Below are 19,174 nucleotides of genomic sequence, written 5' to 3' on the forward strand. Positions count from 1 at the left end.
TGATGACTCAAGTTTAAAATTTTTCAAAGACTATTAACTCTAGAGGGCCAGTCCATACATAACTTTGTCCGGCTTTAAAAAATTGGTTCTTCAAAGACTAGAAGAACTAAAAATTGGGTCTTGTTTGGTTTGTTGCATATCAGTCCTAAAATGATGAAATTGTCCATATAATGATTAGGAAGTCTAGATAATTTTAGTTAAGAAAAGAGTGAGGAACAGAGGAAGAAGTGTGGAATGTGTGTGAGATACTTGAAAAGTACTTCATAATTGGTATGTATTTAAAACCTAGCTTCCCTTAAAAGATGTTCCTTGCCTAGGCTCATAGTACCTCACAATCCTTTGTTTATAACTCCATATTTGGTTCGAATAGTGCTCTTCCCATAAAACAGGACAAATAAAGTTTTGTTTGATTGGGAAAAAGATGTTTTTAGAACCACGATGTGTTTGGATTCCACGTGCATCTTGTAGCTCTCTTGTGCATCAAACGGTTTCAGACCTATCTGTGTATGAATGCACACTAAGTTTGTGGACACTCATGCGCGTGAGATTGCTCTATATACGGATATGTATCTTGTGGGTCTCTCGTGCATCAAACGGTTCTAAACTCACCTTTGTATACAGCTGTGTGGACATTTTATGTGCACACGATCTCTTCAATACATAGAAAGCGTGTTTGCTCTTAAATAAAAATCAACACGCTTCCCATGTCCTATTTGTTACGTTTATATGCTCGTGCTTGTGGGTGAAGTTAAACTTTATGATTATCGTGCTGGGTTTTGAACTTGTGTCTGTTCAGTACCAGTCATCTCTTGTTAAATTATGAAGAAAATATTATGATCATCCACAGTTATTGTTGTTAATATCGACCATCATTTTTACCGTCGCCTACATTATTGACAATCAAGAGAAACAACATAAAAAGGTGTTTTTGTAACTATGATCATTCACATTTGAATATTAGAACATTCATTTTCTCAATTGCTATCGTTGGCCGGTGTGGATCCTACAAATCCTGCTTTACGATATATTGATATGCTAATTAAGCATAACTTTTTGTATAACCGGATGTTCAAGTCAGCTTGTGCACATCTCGATTAATTTTCAAGGCCCTGAAGTTCACAATCTTACCAAACTCTCTAGTGGCTCCAAGGTTTGCTCTCCGTGGAATTCAAATATGCGACCTTGTGGATGACAATCACTTATTTGTTTTCTCATTCCAATTTAACCATTCTCATGCCAGTTTAACTAAACCCCTTGGAGTTGCTAATTAATTAAGCATCTTTGAGTGCTAATACTTTAACTTAGAACATTTTATTTTATTTTATTTTATTCTTTGGCAACTTTAACATGGAACATAGCGTCCACAAAATAACGAGTCATGCAGAAGATACACAAAATTGTCCATTTTATATACGGTATAGATGCCAAAGGCCAACCAAGATGGAATATTAGCTTGCACCTAGGCTATAAATGAACCGAGCAGCTTGAGCTTGAATTTTTGGCTCGTTTACTAGCCAAGTAAAAATGCTCGTTAATGGAAGTTGGCTTGATTAAAGAGACTCGTTTAGTAAATGACTAAGCTCGGCTGATTAAGGGCTAGGCTCGTTAAGACTCGAGCCAAGATCGAGCTCAAGTTTTTGGCTCATTTACTAAACGAGCCAAACTCAGCTCGAACTCAACAAAGCGCGGCTTGTAGTACTTGCACCAAATGATAAATACAGACGGGCTACTCACCAAAAATAAAAAAATACAGAAGGGTCCACAAAGAGATTTAGAGACTGAAAACTAGTGTATACCCATTAGTATGCAAAATATCCAGCAAGTACATGATAGGATAATTATCAGAAAGATCAGTGCATACAACACCCGTAATACTCCTTAACTTAAAAATAAGGGAATGGGATCTTGAACACCACAAAACTATGGCTATAAGAACAATCCCCTCTTGATAGGCATTGAGCTTTTGACTCCCACACCAGCTATCTTGTATGAGTGCGACTACCGCGATTCTATGTCGAACTCTTACCTAGGACAGCCAAAAAAAGGAGAGAGAACGAAAAACTAAGAATCGTAAGCGTAGGAGATGGAACAACGGTACAACACACAATGGATCCAAAGATGCAAAAGGGAAAATAAGAGCTAACATGTGGAAGAAGCAAGTCAGAGTTTAAGCCACTTTGGCTTAGCAGGTTTCTTGTCAGCAGGCTTTCTCTCCGGGACTGCGGGGGAGGAATTGGCCGCTGCAGGTTCCAGGGCAGCTTCAACTGGCTCCTGTTGTTCAGGGATGAGTTCCAAACCTTTCAAAGAAGAGACATCCTCTTTTAGGTATGAACCTGATACGGTGGGACCATTGCCTCCTGGGAATAGAAAAGCCGCAACATCATTATGTTAGGGAATTGCCAATTGTTATATGATATGGAGGATAAGCAGAGAATAATGCTCTACTTGGATCTTCCAAGGTTGTATTAGATCAAAGATTTTCTGAGAGGCTTGAGGAGGGAAAAAATAGAAAGTTCTTTCCTTCACTTCTTTACAGCGTATTGCCTTAAAAAGAACCTCAAAATACATACTAGATCCAAACACACCATAAATGTAGTGGGAAAGGAAGCGGAAATGGAAAAGAGAGAGAAAGAAAAGGGTGTGAAAGAAGTCCAGCACTTGTGCTTCTTTCCCTTCCCTTGACAAATCCAAGAGCCTTTCTTAAGCATAAACGGAGGAACACTAGCCTTGTCCCTTGTTCAAGTGGGCATGCTCACATGGATATAATAACCGCCTCCAGCTTCAAGAATCAGAATCTAACCATATTCACAAGAAGCCCAATTCTAATTCCAAACAGCTAATGATTATCCATCTTTGACGAACCAAAGTATAAAAAATGCGGGAAAAAATGGCCAAAAGAGGCAGATGACTAAACTCCAGTTACTCTACTGTGCAGAAATATATTGTGGTTAAGCCTTAGATACTTAAGAGAGAAACAGTCTAAGACCAATTAGATTCAAAAACTATGTACGGATAGCCAGGCCATGCCTCGGCATCATCAATCTCAAAATCTTTCTTAATAAACTAAGAAACATGGTCAAAATTCCAATGGATAATTCGAGATTTACAACTCGAAAGGAAATATATCACACAAAACTCGTGACCACCCCCAAAAAATTGGGGGTCAGTTGACAGTGCTGGATAGGTCAATATGCATTTGAGATTGGTGATCTTACAGACGACTCCACCAACGAGAGAAATTTTAGTTGACATAAAATGCATAAATACTGCAGTGGAGGTAAATAACAAATCCTATCTGATAGACATGGTATCGTGAACAATTTTGTCAAAAAGAAAAGATGGAAAACTGGAACTCAGAACTAGTTTACAGACAAAATCATTGAAGGTTGAAAGCAAATCATTGAAAGGCAACAAATTACAAAGAAACAAAATCTAGATGTGCATACTAACCGTTTGGTAGGTCATAAGAGAAATAAACAATTGCTCCAGGGATAAAGCCAGCAGAGTAAAAATCCTGTGACATGTCCTTTACGTGCTTTTTCGGAGGAGTTGTATCTAAAAAGTACAAATTCTTGAGTCAACATTTTATGATATCGAAGGACTTTCAACAAAAGAAAGAAGTTTTCCAATAAGCGTGTGCTTACATATATAAAATGGCAGTTCTGGTTGGGCAATTACTTTCTTAAGAAGATCAACTAAGCTCTGGATAGTCTCTGATGGATGAAATGTGGCCTCCAATGTGCAATTATCAGGGAAACGTACTCTAATCACAGCCTACATTATGCAAAATGAGCAGATAAACTTAATTTATTTCTTTCCCCCACTTTTGTGCGAGTCTGTAACAAGTAAATATTAAGCAGATAAAACATCATGTGACATAGAACCCTCATCTAACACGTACCTTAGTTATCCTTGATCTGCGAGCAGCCTCTTCTGCTTCTCGAATTTTTCTTGTCTTCAAGAATTTATCTGCTCATAATTCCAGGAGTATCCAACAGTAAAACTCTAATAAAGACATTTGCTCCAACGCAATGAACACCTCCACCCCACTTCAGGGGAAAGAAAAACATCTGCTCAATCATTTGCTCTACTGTATGCCCTAATTCTGATATATTTACAATTTTATACTTCTTTACCTTCCTTTTTGGTAGCCAAAACCCGGTAATAATCCTCTGCAGTGAACTCATAGAAGTCATCCCGCTCCTCTGCCAATCAAAGTAAAAAAAAGTTCAATGTGGCACTCAAAAACTATCTATTCCAAGATAATTTGACAGTTCACGACTCAAGGATGAAACTTGAAGTGGTCCATACCACTACTGGGCACGTCCATGGACGTTGGAGAAGCAGCTAAGGTTTCAAACACACGAATTTCTCGTCCATATTTTTGCTTTGCAGCTTCAAGCTTAATCTGACATCAACGAGCAAAGTTGCCACTAGTTGACATCACCAGCATTTATCGAAAAAGCCAACAAAGAGCCCAACCTTGTACGCAGAAATATAGCAGTTTATCCAAGCAACTATAAATTAACTCTTATCTTTTCTCACTTTAATAATAAATCTCCACAAAACTAAAAAAGTGCCCGAAGGGTCGACCACACTACCAAAGAACCATAAAGAAAGGAATAAATGGTTCTTTTTTTTTTTGAGATAGTTTATCCTTGCCATCAACCATAATCGAATCAGGGCTCCAGGCACCATACCCATCTTTCAAACATTAAAGAGGATCCAAAATTTCTCTCATAGAGGATCCAAAAATTCTTACTGCAGCAGCAATACCATGCAGCCACGCACATCTGTGTTACATGAACTCGGCCATTCAGGTATATGTCTAGGTGTAGTATTCATTTATTCTCATGTCAATGACTAGACATGGGGAAGCTGCAAAGACTCGTGCTTATCAATTATGGCTTTTATGCATATTTCTGCAGTAAATTTCAATACTAGTTAAGTTTACCCCACTTGGAGACTGTGCATCCATCATAGCCATCCCTTTCGCTCACAATAGAGTTTTGTGTCTCAGTTAAATTTCAAATTCTTGTCACCTCTTCTTCATTCATGAAATTCCCTAAACTCCACCCACCAGGCTCAACAGATCATCATGCAACACCACCATTCCCATTCCCACTCCCCTTCCCTCTTGGTCTTCAAAACCATGTTTATCTCAACACTACATTCAACCCTACATCCAAATTCAACCACACTTGCAAGTTGCATGCTAACCATATTCGTCCCACGGGCTAATGCGATGTGTATCATAGTTAAGTAACTAGGTCATGCTCAACTACCAACAAGAAACTAGGTTCGAAACGACCAAGATAGACAACAGCAATGCCGTCGACAAACAAACTAAAAAGAACACCCTTTCTCGCTGCAAGTTCAATCAAATCCAATGGTTAAGGATTGACCTTGAAGAGGTTTCCAAGTTCAGTGGTGGAGTCAAGATTTTCAATACCTAACTAATATGGTCTTTTCCTATACGCTAGTAACAAAATAGTAATATGGTCTTTACCTACAATATTTTGTAAGTTAGTTTTCACATAAATGAACCACGGTGACACCGGAGTGTCCTGACGCATCGCTTCAAAATAGTTGCAAATTGAATACAACAAGGATTAATATGAAAATAAGTGCCGTCAATATCTTTTATGAGTTTTTAGACTTATTTTGTGTCTTTTCATTCCTCTAGAAGTCCTTTTTTTAGTTCTTTTCAGTTTCCTAACTGTCTTTTAAGTTCACAAGAGTCTACCTAGTTTTTAGTAGTCAAAGTCTTAGTCTTATTAATGATCATCTTGAAAATGTTATTTGTTTTCTTTATCTATGCTTGGAGGGTTGTTCCAAGTAGTCTATAAATTATATTGTTATGAATGAAATGGCAGTTTTGGAGTGTTGAATTAAAATAGCATTTGGCTTGTGAGAAGATAATTCTTCTTGTAACTCTTATCCTTCGGTGGATTCCGATAAGTGGCGAGTTCCCCGTTTCTGTATCTCTTAGGTGGATTCCTTCGAGTGGTGAGCGGTTCCCTAGCCCTGTATCCCTAGTTAAATCCTCGGGTGGTGATATCTTATCCCGTTGGTTTTCTAACTTGGGTGGTGAGCGATTATCCCTTTTTACTTTTCTTCTGTCCCATTTGAAAAATCCGCCGCCACACGGGGGTCAATTCTGTAGCTACTACATAGTTCATATTCGAAGTTAAAACGGATGGGCATAATACTTTATCTACCCCGTTTGTCAGGCATTATGGGTTCAACCCCATATGCATTACCCGATTCGTATTAGTGGGTTAGATGTCCCTGCAGGAAAACCTAGCTGACTTCTTATCCCAGCAGGAGAATCAGCTGAAACAACCGAGACAAAGTTATAAGCTAATAACCCAATTCCTCTTACTTCCACACGAAGTAGAACTATAACTAGTTCCCCCATTCTTATCGGATACCCAAATCAACCCATCAACGATCTGCTGTAGAAAACCTAAATCATCAAACAAACTACAAATAAAAGCAGTTTTAACGAATCGAGAACAAGTAACCAGAGGAAGAAATCGAGATTGATACCTTGGCTGCTTCGTCCTCCATCGGATCAATCGGGGTGAGTCTCCTCCGCTTCAGAGTTGAGGGAGAACCTCCTACTCTCATGAGCGAATAAAGCAATTGCGATTTTCCCGAATCACTTTTTCCACCGCTCGACTGGTTTGTATTTTTACGGATTCGCCGTAGCACGTGACGTGCACGCTTATGACTGTTTTCTCTGGTTAATTACTTCTTTCGTCCTTGAACTATTATAGAATTTGTTAATTCGTCGCTTAACTGTCAATTAAACTTCTGTAGCCCCTCGACTATGCTGGCTGCGTTCTTTTAAACTTAATTTATTCTTCCACACAAACTTATTTTCCATCCTTAAACTTAACTTATTTGTAATTGTGAGTGTGTTAGGCAGCTAAATTTAAATTTAGAAGAATGCATGAACTTAACTTATTTTCATTTAAGTTTCAAAAGGGAAGAAAAATTAAGTTAAGTTTTAAAAGAATGCAGCCGGATAGGTTTTATTGAAGTCCAATTACTGATGTCGTTTCCAATCTGCTAACTATTTGGACAAAAAATACGCATAAAAATCAAAGACTTTACCTAGATAGCGTTTATACCGAAAAGATCCTGTTCCGCTAAGAGAAATAAATACTTATTTTTTAAATTAGAGACGATGCATTATGAAAGAATGACATGCCTCGTAAATAAAAAAATAAGTACTTGAAGAATAAAAATCTTAGCAGTATGGGTTAGCTACTTCAACTTGAATTGTAGTGGTAACTATTTATCTCATAGCGCGAGTTTTGAACATCATTTATATCAAAACTTTTGTCCATTTTTTCTGTTTGCCGCCCCTCTCTTCCCGTAAAATCATTGTCCATGCAAAATAGTTTTTGGAAAATGAATAGATTGACATGGTAATTTCTTTAGCTACCAAGTGAACATTACCTCAATTGGATGAGGTCTAATGCCAATAAAGCTAAGGGTATATATGAGAATGCATATATTATGTACATATGAGTTTTGTGAAGTCCATCTTGGGTCCCAAAAAAATTATTTGAACCGTGCCTTTATTTTTAAAATATTTTTTATGGAGTCTTGCAAAAAATTAGCACAATCAGATATTGATAAAGATTTTTTCTGAGTTTGTAAGGATCATACTATGTAATTGTTGAGTTTGTCCTTATGCATTCCGATTTTTTTTTTTACTTATACCAGATTGAGCTGATTTTTTACAGGTCTCTATAAAAAAATATTTTATAAATAATGGGCGATTCGGATAATTATTGTAGGATTCAAGATGGATCATACAAAATCCATATATATATATATCTATATATATAATATGTACAATGTATTTGTATCTATAACAGTACTCGTCTAATGCATTCACCCCTCCCTCGATAACAGTATTACTTTTGTTTTCGTGCAATTTGAGCTGAAAGATTGCACGGAAAAATTATAGCCATTCAAAATCTGGGAACCGGCATCATCACCATGATAGCCGGGTCGATCACGCCGTTAGATTCAGCCCCCAACCTACCATTTCAAAATCCCCAGTGGCCCACCACGGAAAAAAAAAAAAAAAAAACCAAAAAAAACTCCAAAATTCAAAAAAACCAAACACAGAGAAAGACGAGAGAAGAAGGAAGCAAAATTGGAAACTGTAGATAGAAGTGGAGAGAGAGGAAATCTAGAGAGAGAGAGAGTGGGAGGGGGGAAGGGAGGGTGATCTGATGACGATGGACAGAGAGAAGGAGAGAGAGGTAGAGCTGGAGAGCGCAATGTACACCAACTGTTTGCTGTTAGGGCTCGATCCGTCCATCATCGGCGTCGGAGCCAACAACGGCAGCAGTACTCCTCGCGTCGGCCTCTTCCGCCACTCCAACCCCAAATTGGGAGAACAGCTTCTCTACTTCATCTTGTCTTGTCTCAGAGGACCACTTCAATCCGCCAAAGTACTCTCTCTCTCTCTCTCTCTCTCTCTCTCTCTCTCTCTCTCTATGTGTGTGTGTGTGTGTGTGTATATATACAAATTTAAATATCTTATTGTGTAAGACCGAATTTCATGTTCATTAAGATCTGTTATGTTTTCAGGACTTTGACAGGGTTTGGCCGATTTTCGATTCAGCGCAGTCCCGTGACTTCCGGAAGGTAATTTTAGCTTTTTATTTTGTGACAACGGAGGTGTCGGGCCAACTTATGTGCACATACTAATCCTGGGGACTTAATTTTAATTGGAGGTTGTTTGTCTCTGTTACTTGTTTTGCTATTGATCTAGTTGGTTTTGTTTATTAGGTTGTGCAAAGCATAATAAGTGAGCTGGAATCACAAGGGGCACTTCCAAGGAGCAATTCGAGGGTTTCGTCCCTAGCGACGTGTTGTGGACCGAGGTTGGCTGCTTAAAAGCTTTTCTTCGACCTTTACTCCTTGCTATAAACCATGTTTGATTGCAACAAACTATTTGTGTGTGTGGGTTTAAATAATCCTATAGGATGAGAAAATTCAATGGAAATATAGCTAAGCGAATCCATATTCCACATTGCCTCAGGGATTGTATATACCCTAGTTGATATAAGATTGGTCGATTGTTAACTGCCATACTGCTATACAGGCTTGGGCGGCATCTCTACTCATTGTCAATTAGTTTTGAATTGGATGTTGTAAAAGTTGAAAATGCTCTCTCAAGGGATTTGTTATCAATCCATGATTAATCTGGTTCCAGCCTGTCAAACGCCCCCTTGATGTTTTCTGTTTTATTTTTGTCATGTTCGAGATGTGTTGCTTTTTTGTTTTATCAGCTATGTTAGTATTAAACACCAAAAAAAAGAAGCTATATTAGCATTGAAGCTTGTCCCATAGAGCTGTGAAGTTGAGTTGATCAATTTTGAAATTGTGGTATTTCTAAAGTGTGTTAAGAGGGAACTGTAGCATAATGCTTTCTGGAACTGTGGTTTATGTTTGGTTGCAGTTAGGGGATGTTGGCACAGTTATGGTCTAATAATAGCTCATTAAAGCATGTGGATTTCTATAAGATGAATCAAGTGATGCTAAGACTGGGAAGCAAACTTATTTGAATATGTGATTTAGCATAAATTTGTTATAGTTCTCTGTAATGTTTTCAAAATCGCACCGGACTGGCTGGTTTATTAGGACCATGCATATTGTGGATTTTCTTTCAAGGCTTTGCGCTCGTTTCCTTAAAAGTGTGTTAATACGTTTGATATGTCAAGGAAAATATTGGCCTCTAGATTTTGAGAATTGTTGCTTTTCCCTGATCACGAAAACGTTTTTTGGGACATTCATCCCCCAGGAGCCACATTGTTTCTATTTACTCCCTCTATTTTTTGTGCAATGTCATATTGAAACTCACATGTACACACCCACACATACTCAACACACTTCTCCAGTTCTTCTTCTCTAGTTCACTCCGATTTTATATGCTAGCGTTCTTCAAAATGCTGGTGAAACATAGCTGCAAATATGTTGTAAATCATGCATTATATTATATGTATTGCCCTTGGAGTAGGTAACAAGTTTATTATGTTCACTGCAGATTTGTTGAACTATTGTGGCAACTTTCTTTACATGCTTTGCGGGAGGTTCATAGACGAACATTTGCATCTGATGTAGCTTCTAACCCACTGCCTTCTTCACTGACTGATGTAGCTTTCTCGCATGCAGCTACGCTACTTCCTGTAACAAAGGTTATTCTGCTTTCTCAAACTATAGTTTCCCAAATGAACGGGAGAAGGACATGAATTTCATCAAGGACTTTTATTATGGCCACTTTCAACTATATCATAGCTATTTGTACAAGATAAATCCCTTTTTTTTTTTTTTGGCAAGTTTGCTAGTACTACGAATTTTTTTTTTTGCTGAGCTCAAAGAGTGGACGAGGGGGCAACCAGGCATAGTAGCCCTCTTGGGAGTGACCATGGGGACTCTAGACTGGTGGTGGGCCCAGAAGGGAGCAAAGAACCATAGCTTCTACTGCCCCACCGAGGGCTACTGGAACACAGCCGGGATTCGCAGAAGGGCAAGGGGCGTCAATCGCACAACTCGAATCTTGGACCTCTTGAGCCCTCAAACCACTTGGGATTAAGCCATGGACCACTAGGCTACCACCCTTGGGAGTGTTAGTACTACAAGTTATTTATTAAACAAAAAAGGCTCCTCAATACCAGCACGTTATATCCTTGCAGCTTAGTTCTTGAGTACTGTTAGATTTTTTTCCATGGTAGTTTATTGATCATTTAAACACTTTTGAGTTTCATTCTCTATTCTCCTATCATGTAGAGCACCAGACAGTTACCTATGATGTAAGCAGGAAGGCCTAGTGCATTGACATCCTCACACTTTTTGATATTTATAACACATCAAGTGCTTGGTCGACATGCAGAAGAGTATTTAGAAACACAAAATGGGCTGTTTTGGATATGAATTTCATTTCACCATTTCTAATTGTCTGACTGAGATTATGTGCGGTGAGTACCTCTGACTTGAGTCTCCTATGGCTTTACAGGCTAGAATAGCACTTGAAAGAAGAAGATTTCTGAAAAATGCCGAGACAGCAGTCCAAAGACAGGCTATGTGGTCAAATTTGGCTCATGAAATGACAGCAGAGTTTCGTGGTCTTTCTGCTGAAGAGGTATAGGGGAGCACTCATGCATGTTATTTTTGGGATACAGAGATGTCTTCTATTTTTTGAGGGCTTTGGTCTTTCTTGCATGTTTTGAAATCTTGGAACTCAGGCTTATTTGCAGCAAGAAGCGGAAAAACTACATGACCTGAGGAATAAAGTAAAGGTGGAAGGGGAACTGTGGGATGAACTCGTATCTAGCTCAAGTCAGAATTCGCATTTAGTTCAAAGAGCCACTCGTTTGTGGGATTCTATATTATCTCGAAAGGGTAAGTGCGGACATTTTGTTCACCTCTTTGTATTTCCTATATCACCTTATATTTGACCTCCAACTATTGATTAAGCACTATTTCTGGCCTTACTTGGTTTAAGTCTTTCTCAAATTGAGTTGTACTGTTTAATAATTAGTGAGATGTTTGGCTCACGGCTCACCCATAGGAGTAGAATCTAAGAGTTGGCTTTTGGATCAGGGTCACCACAGTGTGAACCATAAAATGCTCACCTCTGTAGCTGTATCAGATCTGCGTAGATGTGAGGAAGCTTAATATCCTTGTATACTGGTCATGATGATTTGAATCTCTCTCTATAAGAGTAAAATTTCTGCTGCTAATATGCACAAGTATGTGAATTGTGAGGAAGCTTAATATCCCTGTATACTGGTCATGATGATTTGAATATCTATACGAGTAAAATTGCTGCTAATATGCACATGTATGTGAATTGTGAATGTATAATTTTCTCTTAGTTTTTTGATTTGATATAGTTTGATGTTTCCTACACTTACAAGTACTCGTGCAAGAATCATCATTGTATATGAAGAACATGCCTTTGGTTGCATTGTGTCTTCATCCTTAAATTGCGTGCATCAACCCATTCAGTTTTGAACAGGCTGTCTCCTCCTTCCTACCTTTCAAAGTCTTACATTAGTCTAGTAACTTATCAATGGCTGATCTCACCTAAAAGTACTCATTTACCATCTGCATTTTATTTGTGTCTGAATAATCACCACCAGACCCTCCTTTCCTTTAAGATTCATGATAATTGATGAATGGGGCTGGATTATTTCATATATACATTATTTGTCCATGGATCTTGACTCTGCTAGTATCTGCAGGTCAACATGAAGTTCTTGCCTCAGGTCCTATTGAGGACCTGATAGCTCATCGAGAGCATAGGTAATTCGCGTTATCTGATATTTATGTTTGTGTGGCATTTACCCTCGTACATGTTTGTTTCTGTGTAACATCTAGTGTCCCTATTCAGGTACCGCATATCTGGATCAGCTTTGCTTGCAGCTATGGATCAAAGTTCTCAGGTACCTCATACGGATGCGTTGTCTGTCCAACCTGGAAATATGTTAGATGACGAAGTATACACAGATGGATCATGTTCCAACACCAATAGAGAGAACTCAAATAATGGTTTTGATTCTTCTCGTGTGCAAAACGAGGAAACATTTTCTCGAGTGGATGACAGAAGTGGAAGAGTCCACCCCACGGTTGATATAGCAGAAATTCTCAGGCGTTGGACGCATGCATTGCAACGCATTCATAAACAGTCACTTCATCTGGTATGCTATTTTCATCTATGGAGCTAAACTGTGCCTTAATCCTGAAAAAGCATCTTATTTGGTCTGTTATGGTATGTTTTATTGGTTTTCTTTTTTTTTGAGACCGGGAATATCATTGATCATTTTTTTCCCCAGAGTATCAATTTTCATTCATGGGCACTAGGTGGTTTTCCAAGGCATGTTATTTCAAGAAGCATGATTGTCAATAATAGATTTCTATATGCAAACATCAATGGCTATAAAAACATATTACTGGAGTTTGATTGTTTTACTGGATAGGTTTCTTGTCAGAGAGGCTTTCTCACACATTTGTGTGATCCTAATACTGTGTCTGTCCATTGGTCAAATTTCTTTTCTTTTTCTTTTTTTTGCATGAAAAACTTCACGTTAACTTGATATTCTGGCTTGTGACTAAGGAATTCATTCTGCTCAGTTTCAGGCTTACTTTGCTTTCCAATTTTTTGGTTTCGTTGTTTCCTTACTGTGGAATGTACTCTTTGGCCATCATCTTTGAGGTGTTTAACATGTATTTGTGATTTAGACAAAAGCAAAAGATGGGGAGGGTCCTGAGCTTCTACGAACTTCACATAGCGACAGTAGTAGTGGCCATGCTGAATCATTGGCAGCAACTCTTGCTGAACATCGGCAACACTTGGCTAGCATACAGGTAAAGATATTCTATTTCGGATTTTCACATAAACTTCTAGACGTCATAATATTCCTTCCAGTTTAAACCGTAATTTTGCTCTGCAAACAGCCTTATCGTTGTGCAGTTTCATATATCATTAAATGCTTGATATTGGGAAATGCGCCTGTAAACATCATGGGTACAAATATCATAATTGTATGATCTTATTGATAAGTGAACGCGCTTTTCTCTTGATTGCCATGTTCTACCATCGTTGTAACTTGTAAGGGGTGGACATATATGTGTTGCTGCTTCCTTTTACAACTCAAAGGAAAAAATCGGTTGCTTTACGTGTTCTACATTTGTAGCAAATCTGTTAATTGGTGACTGCTTATCAGGAGTTTTAAGGTGTCTAGATTTCGAGGATGGAGAAATGTTTTCAAATTGTGTTGTCTGGTTTGTGCATAATGCTTTCTCAGAAATATCTAGATGGCTCATTCAATATTGCAAGATTATCGATGCAGTTAAACTGGCAGATACTACTATCCAAAGTGCATTTTGGCTTTGCTATAAGGAAGGCTTTTATGGGTAGAACCCAGTGTAAACCTTATGAACTTGGGAGGTGAAAATGAAGGCAAAGAACTTTTAGTTTTGGTTGATTTCAAATAGAAAAGTGGCCACGGTATGGTGACACCATTACATGGTTGGTAGGGTGCAACCATGTTGACCTTGGACTGATTGATCATTGAGGGCGGGAAGTTGAAATCTTGTTGCCCATGAAACTGAGTGAGATGAATACAGTGGACAAATGCATTTTGGTGGTGTGTTTAGTAAATGATTTTTGAATAATGAGAGTGCTACCTGGCCACTTGTGCTCAATAGAACAAACTTCTGTGCAACCAAGAAGTTATCAACCAATGAGCACAGTTGAGATGCAGGACTGGTAGTCTGGAATGACTACAAATAATCGTAGTGAATATGATTCTTTATGGAGAGTTTGCTTCTGTTGAGGTGAAGTCGGCTAATGAGGTGAATGTGGAGACCAGTGTTTTAGAAATGAAAGAACAAAAATGTCTCATGCAATCTGTCCTCTTAATTCAAGCTACCTACTTATCTTTGAACACAATCTGACTTTTTAATACTTTGAGTACGTCATAGGATGTATTCATGCGATTAACATGTCGAGGAAATTCCATCAAATTCTACTGGCTCCACCCAATACTTGACTTTACTATTAGATAACTGATGCACGTGTCTTTACAGGTAGGTTACTGGTTCACTTGGTGTGAAGTTGATTGTCTATGGGTTGGTGACGTTATATGTTTATGTATCTCATAGCTGCTCTACAGTTCTGAGTTGGAACCTGAATGACTCCGCAGCACATTCTATATTAAGTTCGTCATTGATTATCTGGCATGCTCACTAAATCACCAACTACTTCTGTGTTGCAAGATTTTCCTCACAAACTTGTGACATACAGGTGCTCATAAATCAACTAAAGGGTGTCGCCCCAGCCATACAAAATTCAATAACGGAGTTCACAGAGGAAGTGAATAGTATCAATCTTCCCCCAGCTTCCAAGCATCATGGCAGATCAACCTCACCTATAACAGCACAGAACAGCGGAAGAACGGTGGTGATTGTTCCGTGAATGATATTTTGCATGTTGAATGTTACTCTTTTACCAGTCTACTCTACTTACATCTGTAGACCTAAGTGATTCCATCCTTAATTGTACAGGAAAGTAGCAACAATGAGGCTGCTGATGTGGGTTCGAGATTGTCAACAGTTCAGCTTGACAAAGTGTCAGCCAGTCCCCCTGCTTTAAAGCTCCCTCCTTTGTTTAGCGTGACACCAAACTCGTCTGGGAAAGTTGGGAACGTGCAAAAGCGACTCACCTTAGCTCAAACTTATCAAACAGAAAATATATCAGAAAGGAAGTCTGTGGACCAGGCTCAATCAATCAATCACGTCCATTATGCCCTGCAAGGTTTTGTGTTTTCTTTTTCTTCTCTCACTTTTCATGTCCTTGTGTAAGGCTTAATGTTTCTGTCTTCATTATTCAGTATTCACGTTGATTTTGCACTGTTTAACTTGTCTTTTTTGAAATGTCTTACTTAGTGAACTTTTCAGCTCTTGGTAATAAAATTTTACTTTTCCAATGACAGTAATTGGGAAAATAAAAAATGGGGACCAATTTTGAGAAAAATTCAGAAAAGGCAAAAATAAGCCAAAAAAGCTTTATTTACAATTTATAATCAGTATTTTCTCGTGTTTTAGACAGTGACGATTCTTACATCCAGAGCCTAAAGCGGTCTGTCAGAGAAGCAGCTCTGTCAACGCAAACTTGCAATTTGGAATTGTCACAGGAAATTCAATCTGAAGATAGCTCTCAGCACTTCTTTGTTCCCCTTTCAGCAACTGGGTTTTCTCGTCTTGGCCCAGATAAAAAACTAGGTTCAACAAGGAGTAAAGTGTTGTTTGCGTCTCAAGACCCTTCAGTTGATAATCATGCTCCAGAGGGTCATGCTCAGACAAAGTACAATGGATCATCTCATGTTTTAGATGACTTGGATTCATTTCAGGAGTTTGACCGGATAAATGGTTTTTTTTCGGCTGCTGGGTCAAATTACGCTGTTTCAGATTCACAGAAGTCATATTTTGACACGGAGGAAGCTCAGGATCAAGTATTCTCGCCTCTTTTGCTAATGGACACATCACTGTTGGCAGATTCTTATGAAGACTTGCTAGGTATGTCACTGTTGGATTCCCTTCCCCTATTCCCCGTTTTTCAATAAAATTTCATCTTTTGCCGATCAAAAAAAAAAAAAAAATGTATCTGATTTTCTTGCCATCCATTGTTTCTTCAGTTATTTTTTCTGTGCATGCCTTGTTTCTGTCATTGGGTGCTCTTGTCTACTCTTGCTACATACATGATGCCTGGACATTGCGTAGTGACCGATTTCTTGGGAGTAATGGCTGATTCCTTCGACGTACTTTGCATGCACATTACAGTTGGGAACTGTCAATTATTAGTTATGACTTGTTTTGTGAAAATTGTTACATGTAAACAAATGAAGTAATAGGGATGTTTCCATCACTTTTTTGTCATGTGTAATAACTCCATTTGAAGAACCATGTATACTTCCAGAAATTAGATACTAAGAAATAGATACATAAGCAATGAGAGAGGGGAAGAAAGAGAAAGCAGAAGATCAAATTCATTATCGGTCAAAAACTTTTTATTCGCTAAATTTTTTGTTTGAGCTTCTTTTCATTCTGATGCAGCACCATTATCAGAAACTGAAACGGCCTTGATGGAGCACTGAAAGTCAAATTGTGGGCAGGCCCAGTGTTGTATTTTCCAGGAGACATATCAGTCGCTGCTAACTTATCTATCAATTGTTCAGTTGAGATTTGAGATGTTCTTCACACCATTTGTTTCGTGTACGAAATAGCAGTCATACAAATCTGAGTGTCTTCTTTCAGACCATTTCTGCCCTCCCACGATGTGGCACTTTCTGCATCCAGTGTTCAGGATTGGAGAGGGATGGTCATTTGCAGGATGCTGTACATTTCCGGACATGAAACTATATCGTGCCAACTGTTTCAGTTGTTGGAGGCTAAAAATCACTGACGGGGGGCTTTTGGTTATTTGACTACGAAGGGTTAGTAAAAGATCTGGGAGATCTTACAATTCCCATAGTTTGCCCCCATGGTGTTCCATGGCAAAGTTTTCATTGTTAAACTACCTGTATTGGTAGACTCTCAAGGGGCATTGTCGAAGAACTAATCTATTTGTATTTGTTGTTGTTATATAATAGATTCAATTTCAATTCAATAAAATGTGAATATTTACTATCTACAATCTTGACTGTTTCAATGTACTTTTTTTTCACCTTTTTTTTGAATTTGCAATTGGGTCTTAATCTTTTTTAACTTCTGACCACCTTTTTTTTTATATAATTAAATAGCTACTGCGTAGCATAAATTAAAAGTTGTTCGTACACATTCTGAGGGTAGCAGCTCCTAAAACATCGTTAAGCAAACCTAGTACAAATTCTGGAGGTTCACAAAAGATAGTACTAGTAAAATTCCATTCTGTTTTGACCAAAAAAACGAAAAACAAAAGATAGGAAATGCTTTGCCATTGGTGCTGCATGTGTTGCTTGCTAGGGCATCCGCGCAACTATTTCCTTCTCGGTAGACATGATCTATTGTTTGCCACTAGGAGCTCCGTCATCAGCAACCTGCAATCAGGTACGAGGTTACTAAAATTCCACTTTGATTCCTTGTACCTGCCAATTGCAGACCGTCTCTCATAGCACATAGTTCCGCTGCAAAAGGGCTAACCTAACGAATGTTAGGATGAAAACCCGTTACCCAAGTGCGATGAGTATCACGAATCAAACCTCCAGCCATAGCTAACCCAGAGTCGCTTCGGACAGCCCCATCCGAAGCCCTCCATAGGTGGAAACCACCTAATCCAATTTTGCTGCAGGATTGTTTTATGTTCTTGCTCATAACCACATGCTCCCATTTCCACAGTTTCTGTAAAATAATATGAGAGAATAAATATTTTGTTGAATTAAATCTCACTATGCAATGAGCCCTCTATTTATACCTAAGAGGAAGCCTAATCACGGAAGGTAATCATGCTAATTAACTATGGAAGAAAATCATCCTAATTATGCAATGAGCCCTCTATTTATACCTAAGAGGAAGCCTAATCACGGAAGGTAATCATGCTAATTAACTATGGAAGAAAATCGTCCTAATTATAATCAAATCGCAATCTCAATATCACGATATTATTTATTATATCTATTTATTCAAAATAGAGGAGGAAGGGTGGGCTGTACCACAAGCCCCTATCACGATATTATTTGTTTCTCGTTATCCATGCCTATCCAAATAAGAAGGGATACCATTAATTTAGAGCCAAGTTTATTCATGTAATTGGATGTCCAGATTAAGAAAGTTCTTATCCATTCCAAACCCAGATTAGTTGATATATATGCACCCTAACACATGTAATACGCATCTTGACTAATACCGAGACCTGAAATAAACAACCACGAACACTTAAACGAGTTAAAAAACGTGTGTTGGAGAAGTTTTTGGTCTCCTACTTTGAATAGAATCAACAACAATCCCTGGTGAGATGGCTGTTGGGCATTTGCTTGCAATTCCTAGGAGAGATTATTATTTATATCCCACTAAAAAACTTTATTGCCCATCTGTAAAGACTATTTCTTACACCCACTAACTGACTTTAGGGGCTGTCTTTTAGGAGTAATTTATAGAGCCAAGTTTATTCATGTAATTGGATGTCCAGACTAAAAAAAAGTCCTTATCCATTCCAATCCCAGTTTGCAATCAAGCATGGTCGGCAATTGGGTCTTGTTCCTTTCTTTGTAATTACTCCAAGAGCCCACTTTCAATTACTACTAAATATCTTTGGTGCTATTCGTGTTACAGCTCTCATGTCCTTTTTTTTTTTTGTAATTCAGGGTATTCGGGTCAGCTTGTGCTAACCTCAAACTAATTTCTATAGCCCGTTCTACAGCCGTTTCACACGCGCTTTGCACATAGGGGTGCAGTGGCCCCCAACAGTTGCTGGCAAGAATAATCAAGTTTGAGACCTTAAGGGGGAGTGAACCCCTAAGTCCCGGGGCAAGCCAAGACTACCACGCCAAGCCTGGCCTGGGGTTCATGCCCTAATTATTACCCCTACTTTTATTTGCCTTTGCAGGAGTTGAATTATCTCCAAACCTATTATTCTTCCATCTTCAGTTGGTTATTCTATCCG

The 19,174-nt window shown here is 38.5% G+C and overlaps 2 protein-coding genes across 5 annotated transcripts; one reads left to right on the forward strand and one right to left on the reverse strand.

Moving 5' to 3' along the window:
• Nucleotides 1-1,770: 1,770 nt before the first annotated feature.
• On the reverse strand, nucleotides 1,771-6,701 carry LOC131336463 (plant UBX domain-containing protein 1-like). Of its 3 annotated transcripts, none has more exons than XM_058372322.1 (8): nucleotides 6,553-6,701; nucleotides 4,312-4,408; nucleotides 4,137-4,205; nucleotides 3,902-3,969; nucleotides 3,645-3,774; nucleotides 3,451-3,555; nucleotides 2,145-2,357; nucleotides 1,771-2,026 (listed from the first exon to the last, which is right to left on the reverse strand). In XM_058372322.1, the coding sequence occupies exons 1-7, from the start codon at nucleotides 6,631-6,633 to the stop codon at nucleotides 2,161-2,163; spliced, it is 747 nt and encodes a 248-aa protein (XP_058228305.1). In that variant the 5' UTR covers nucleotides 6,634-6,701; the 3' UTR covers nucleotides 1,771-2,026; nucleotides 2,145-2,160. The 3 variants fall into 3 exon arrangements, with proteins under 3 accessions (XP_058228305.1, XP_058228304.1, XP_058228303.1); XM_058372321.1 differs by having other exon boundaries at nucleotides 1,771-2,061; nucleotides 6,553-6,693; XM_058372320.1 differs by having other exon boundaries at nucleotides 1,771-2,357; nucleotides 6,553-6,693.
• A 1,455-nt stretch (nucleotides 6,702-8,156) lies between these two features.
• Nucleotides 8,157-17,230, forward strand: LOC131336476 (AUGMIN subunit 6-like). Of its 2 annotated transcripts, XM_058372336.1 has the most exons (13): nucleotides 8,159-8,480; nucleotides 8,620-8,676; nucleotides 8,821-8,915; nucleotides 10,079-10,229; nucleotides 11,048-11,173; nucleotides 11,277-11,433; nucleotides 12,279-12,339; nucleotides 12,428-12,734; nucleotides 13,276-13,401; nucleotides 14,843-14,998; nucleotides 15,103-15,352; nucleotides 15,643-16,113; nucleotides 16,651-17,230. In XM_058372336.1, the coding sequence occupies exons 1-13, from the start codon at nucleotides 8,259-8,261 to the stop codon at nucleotides 16,689-16,691; spliced, it is 2,220 nt and encodes a 739-aa protein (XP_058228319.1). In that variant the 5' UTR covers nucleotides 8,159-8,258; the 3' UTR covers nucleotides 16,692-17,230. The 2 variants fall into 2 exon arrangements, with proteins under 2 accessions (XP_058228318.1, XP_058228319.1); XM_058372335.1 differs by lacking the exon at nucleotides 16,651-17,230 and having other exon boundaries at nucleotides 8,157-8,480; nucleotides 15,643-16,547.
• The last annotated feature ends 1,944 nt before the right edge of the window (nucleotides 17,231-19,174 follow it).

This window comes from Rhododendron vialii, chromosome 8a (assembly GCF_030253575.1).
Source record: "Rhododendron vialii isolate Sample 1 chromosome 8a, ASM3025357v1".
Taxonomy (NCBI): domain Eukaryota; kingdom Viridiplantae; phylum Streptophyta; class Magnoliopsida; order Ericales; family Ericaceae; genus Rhododendron; species Rhododendron vialii.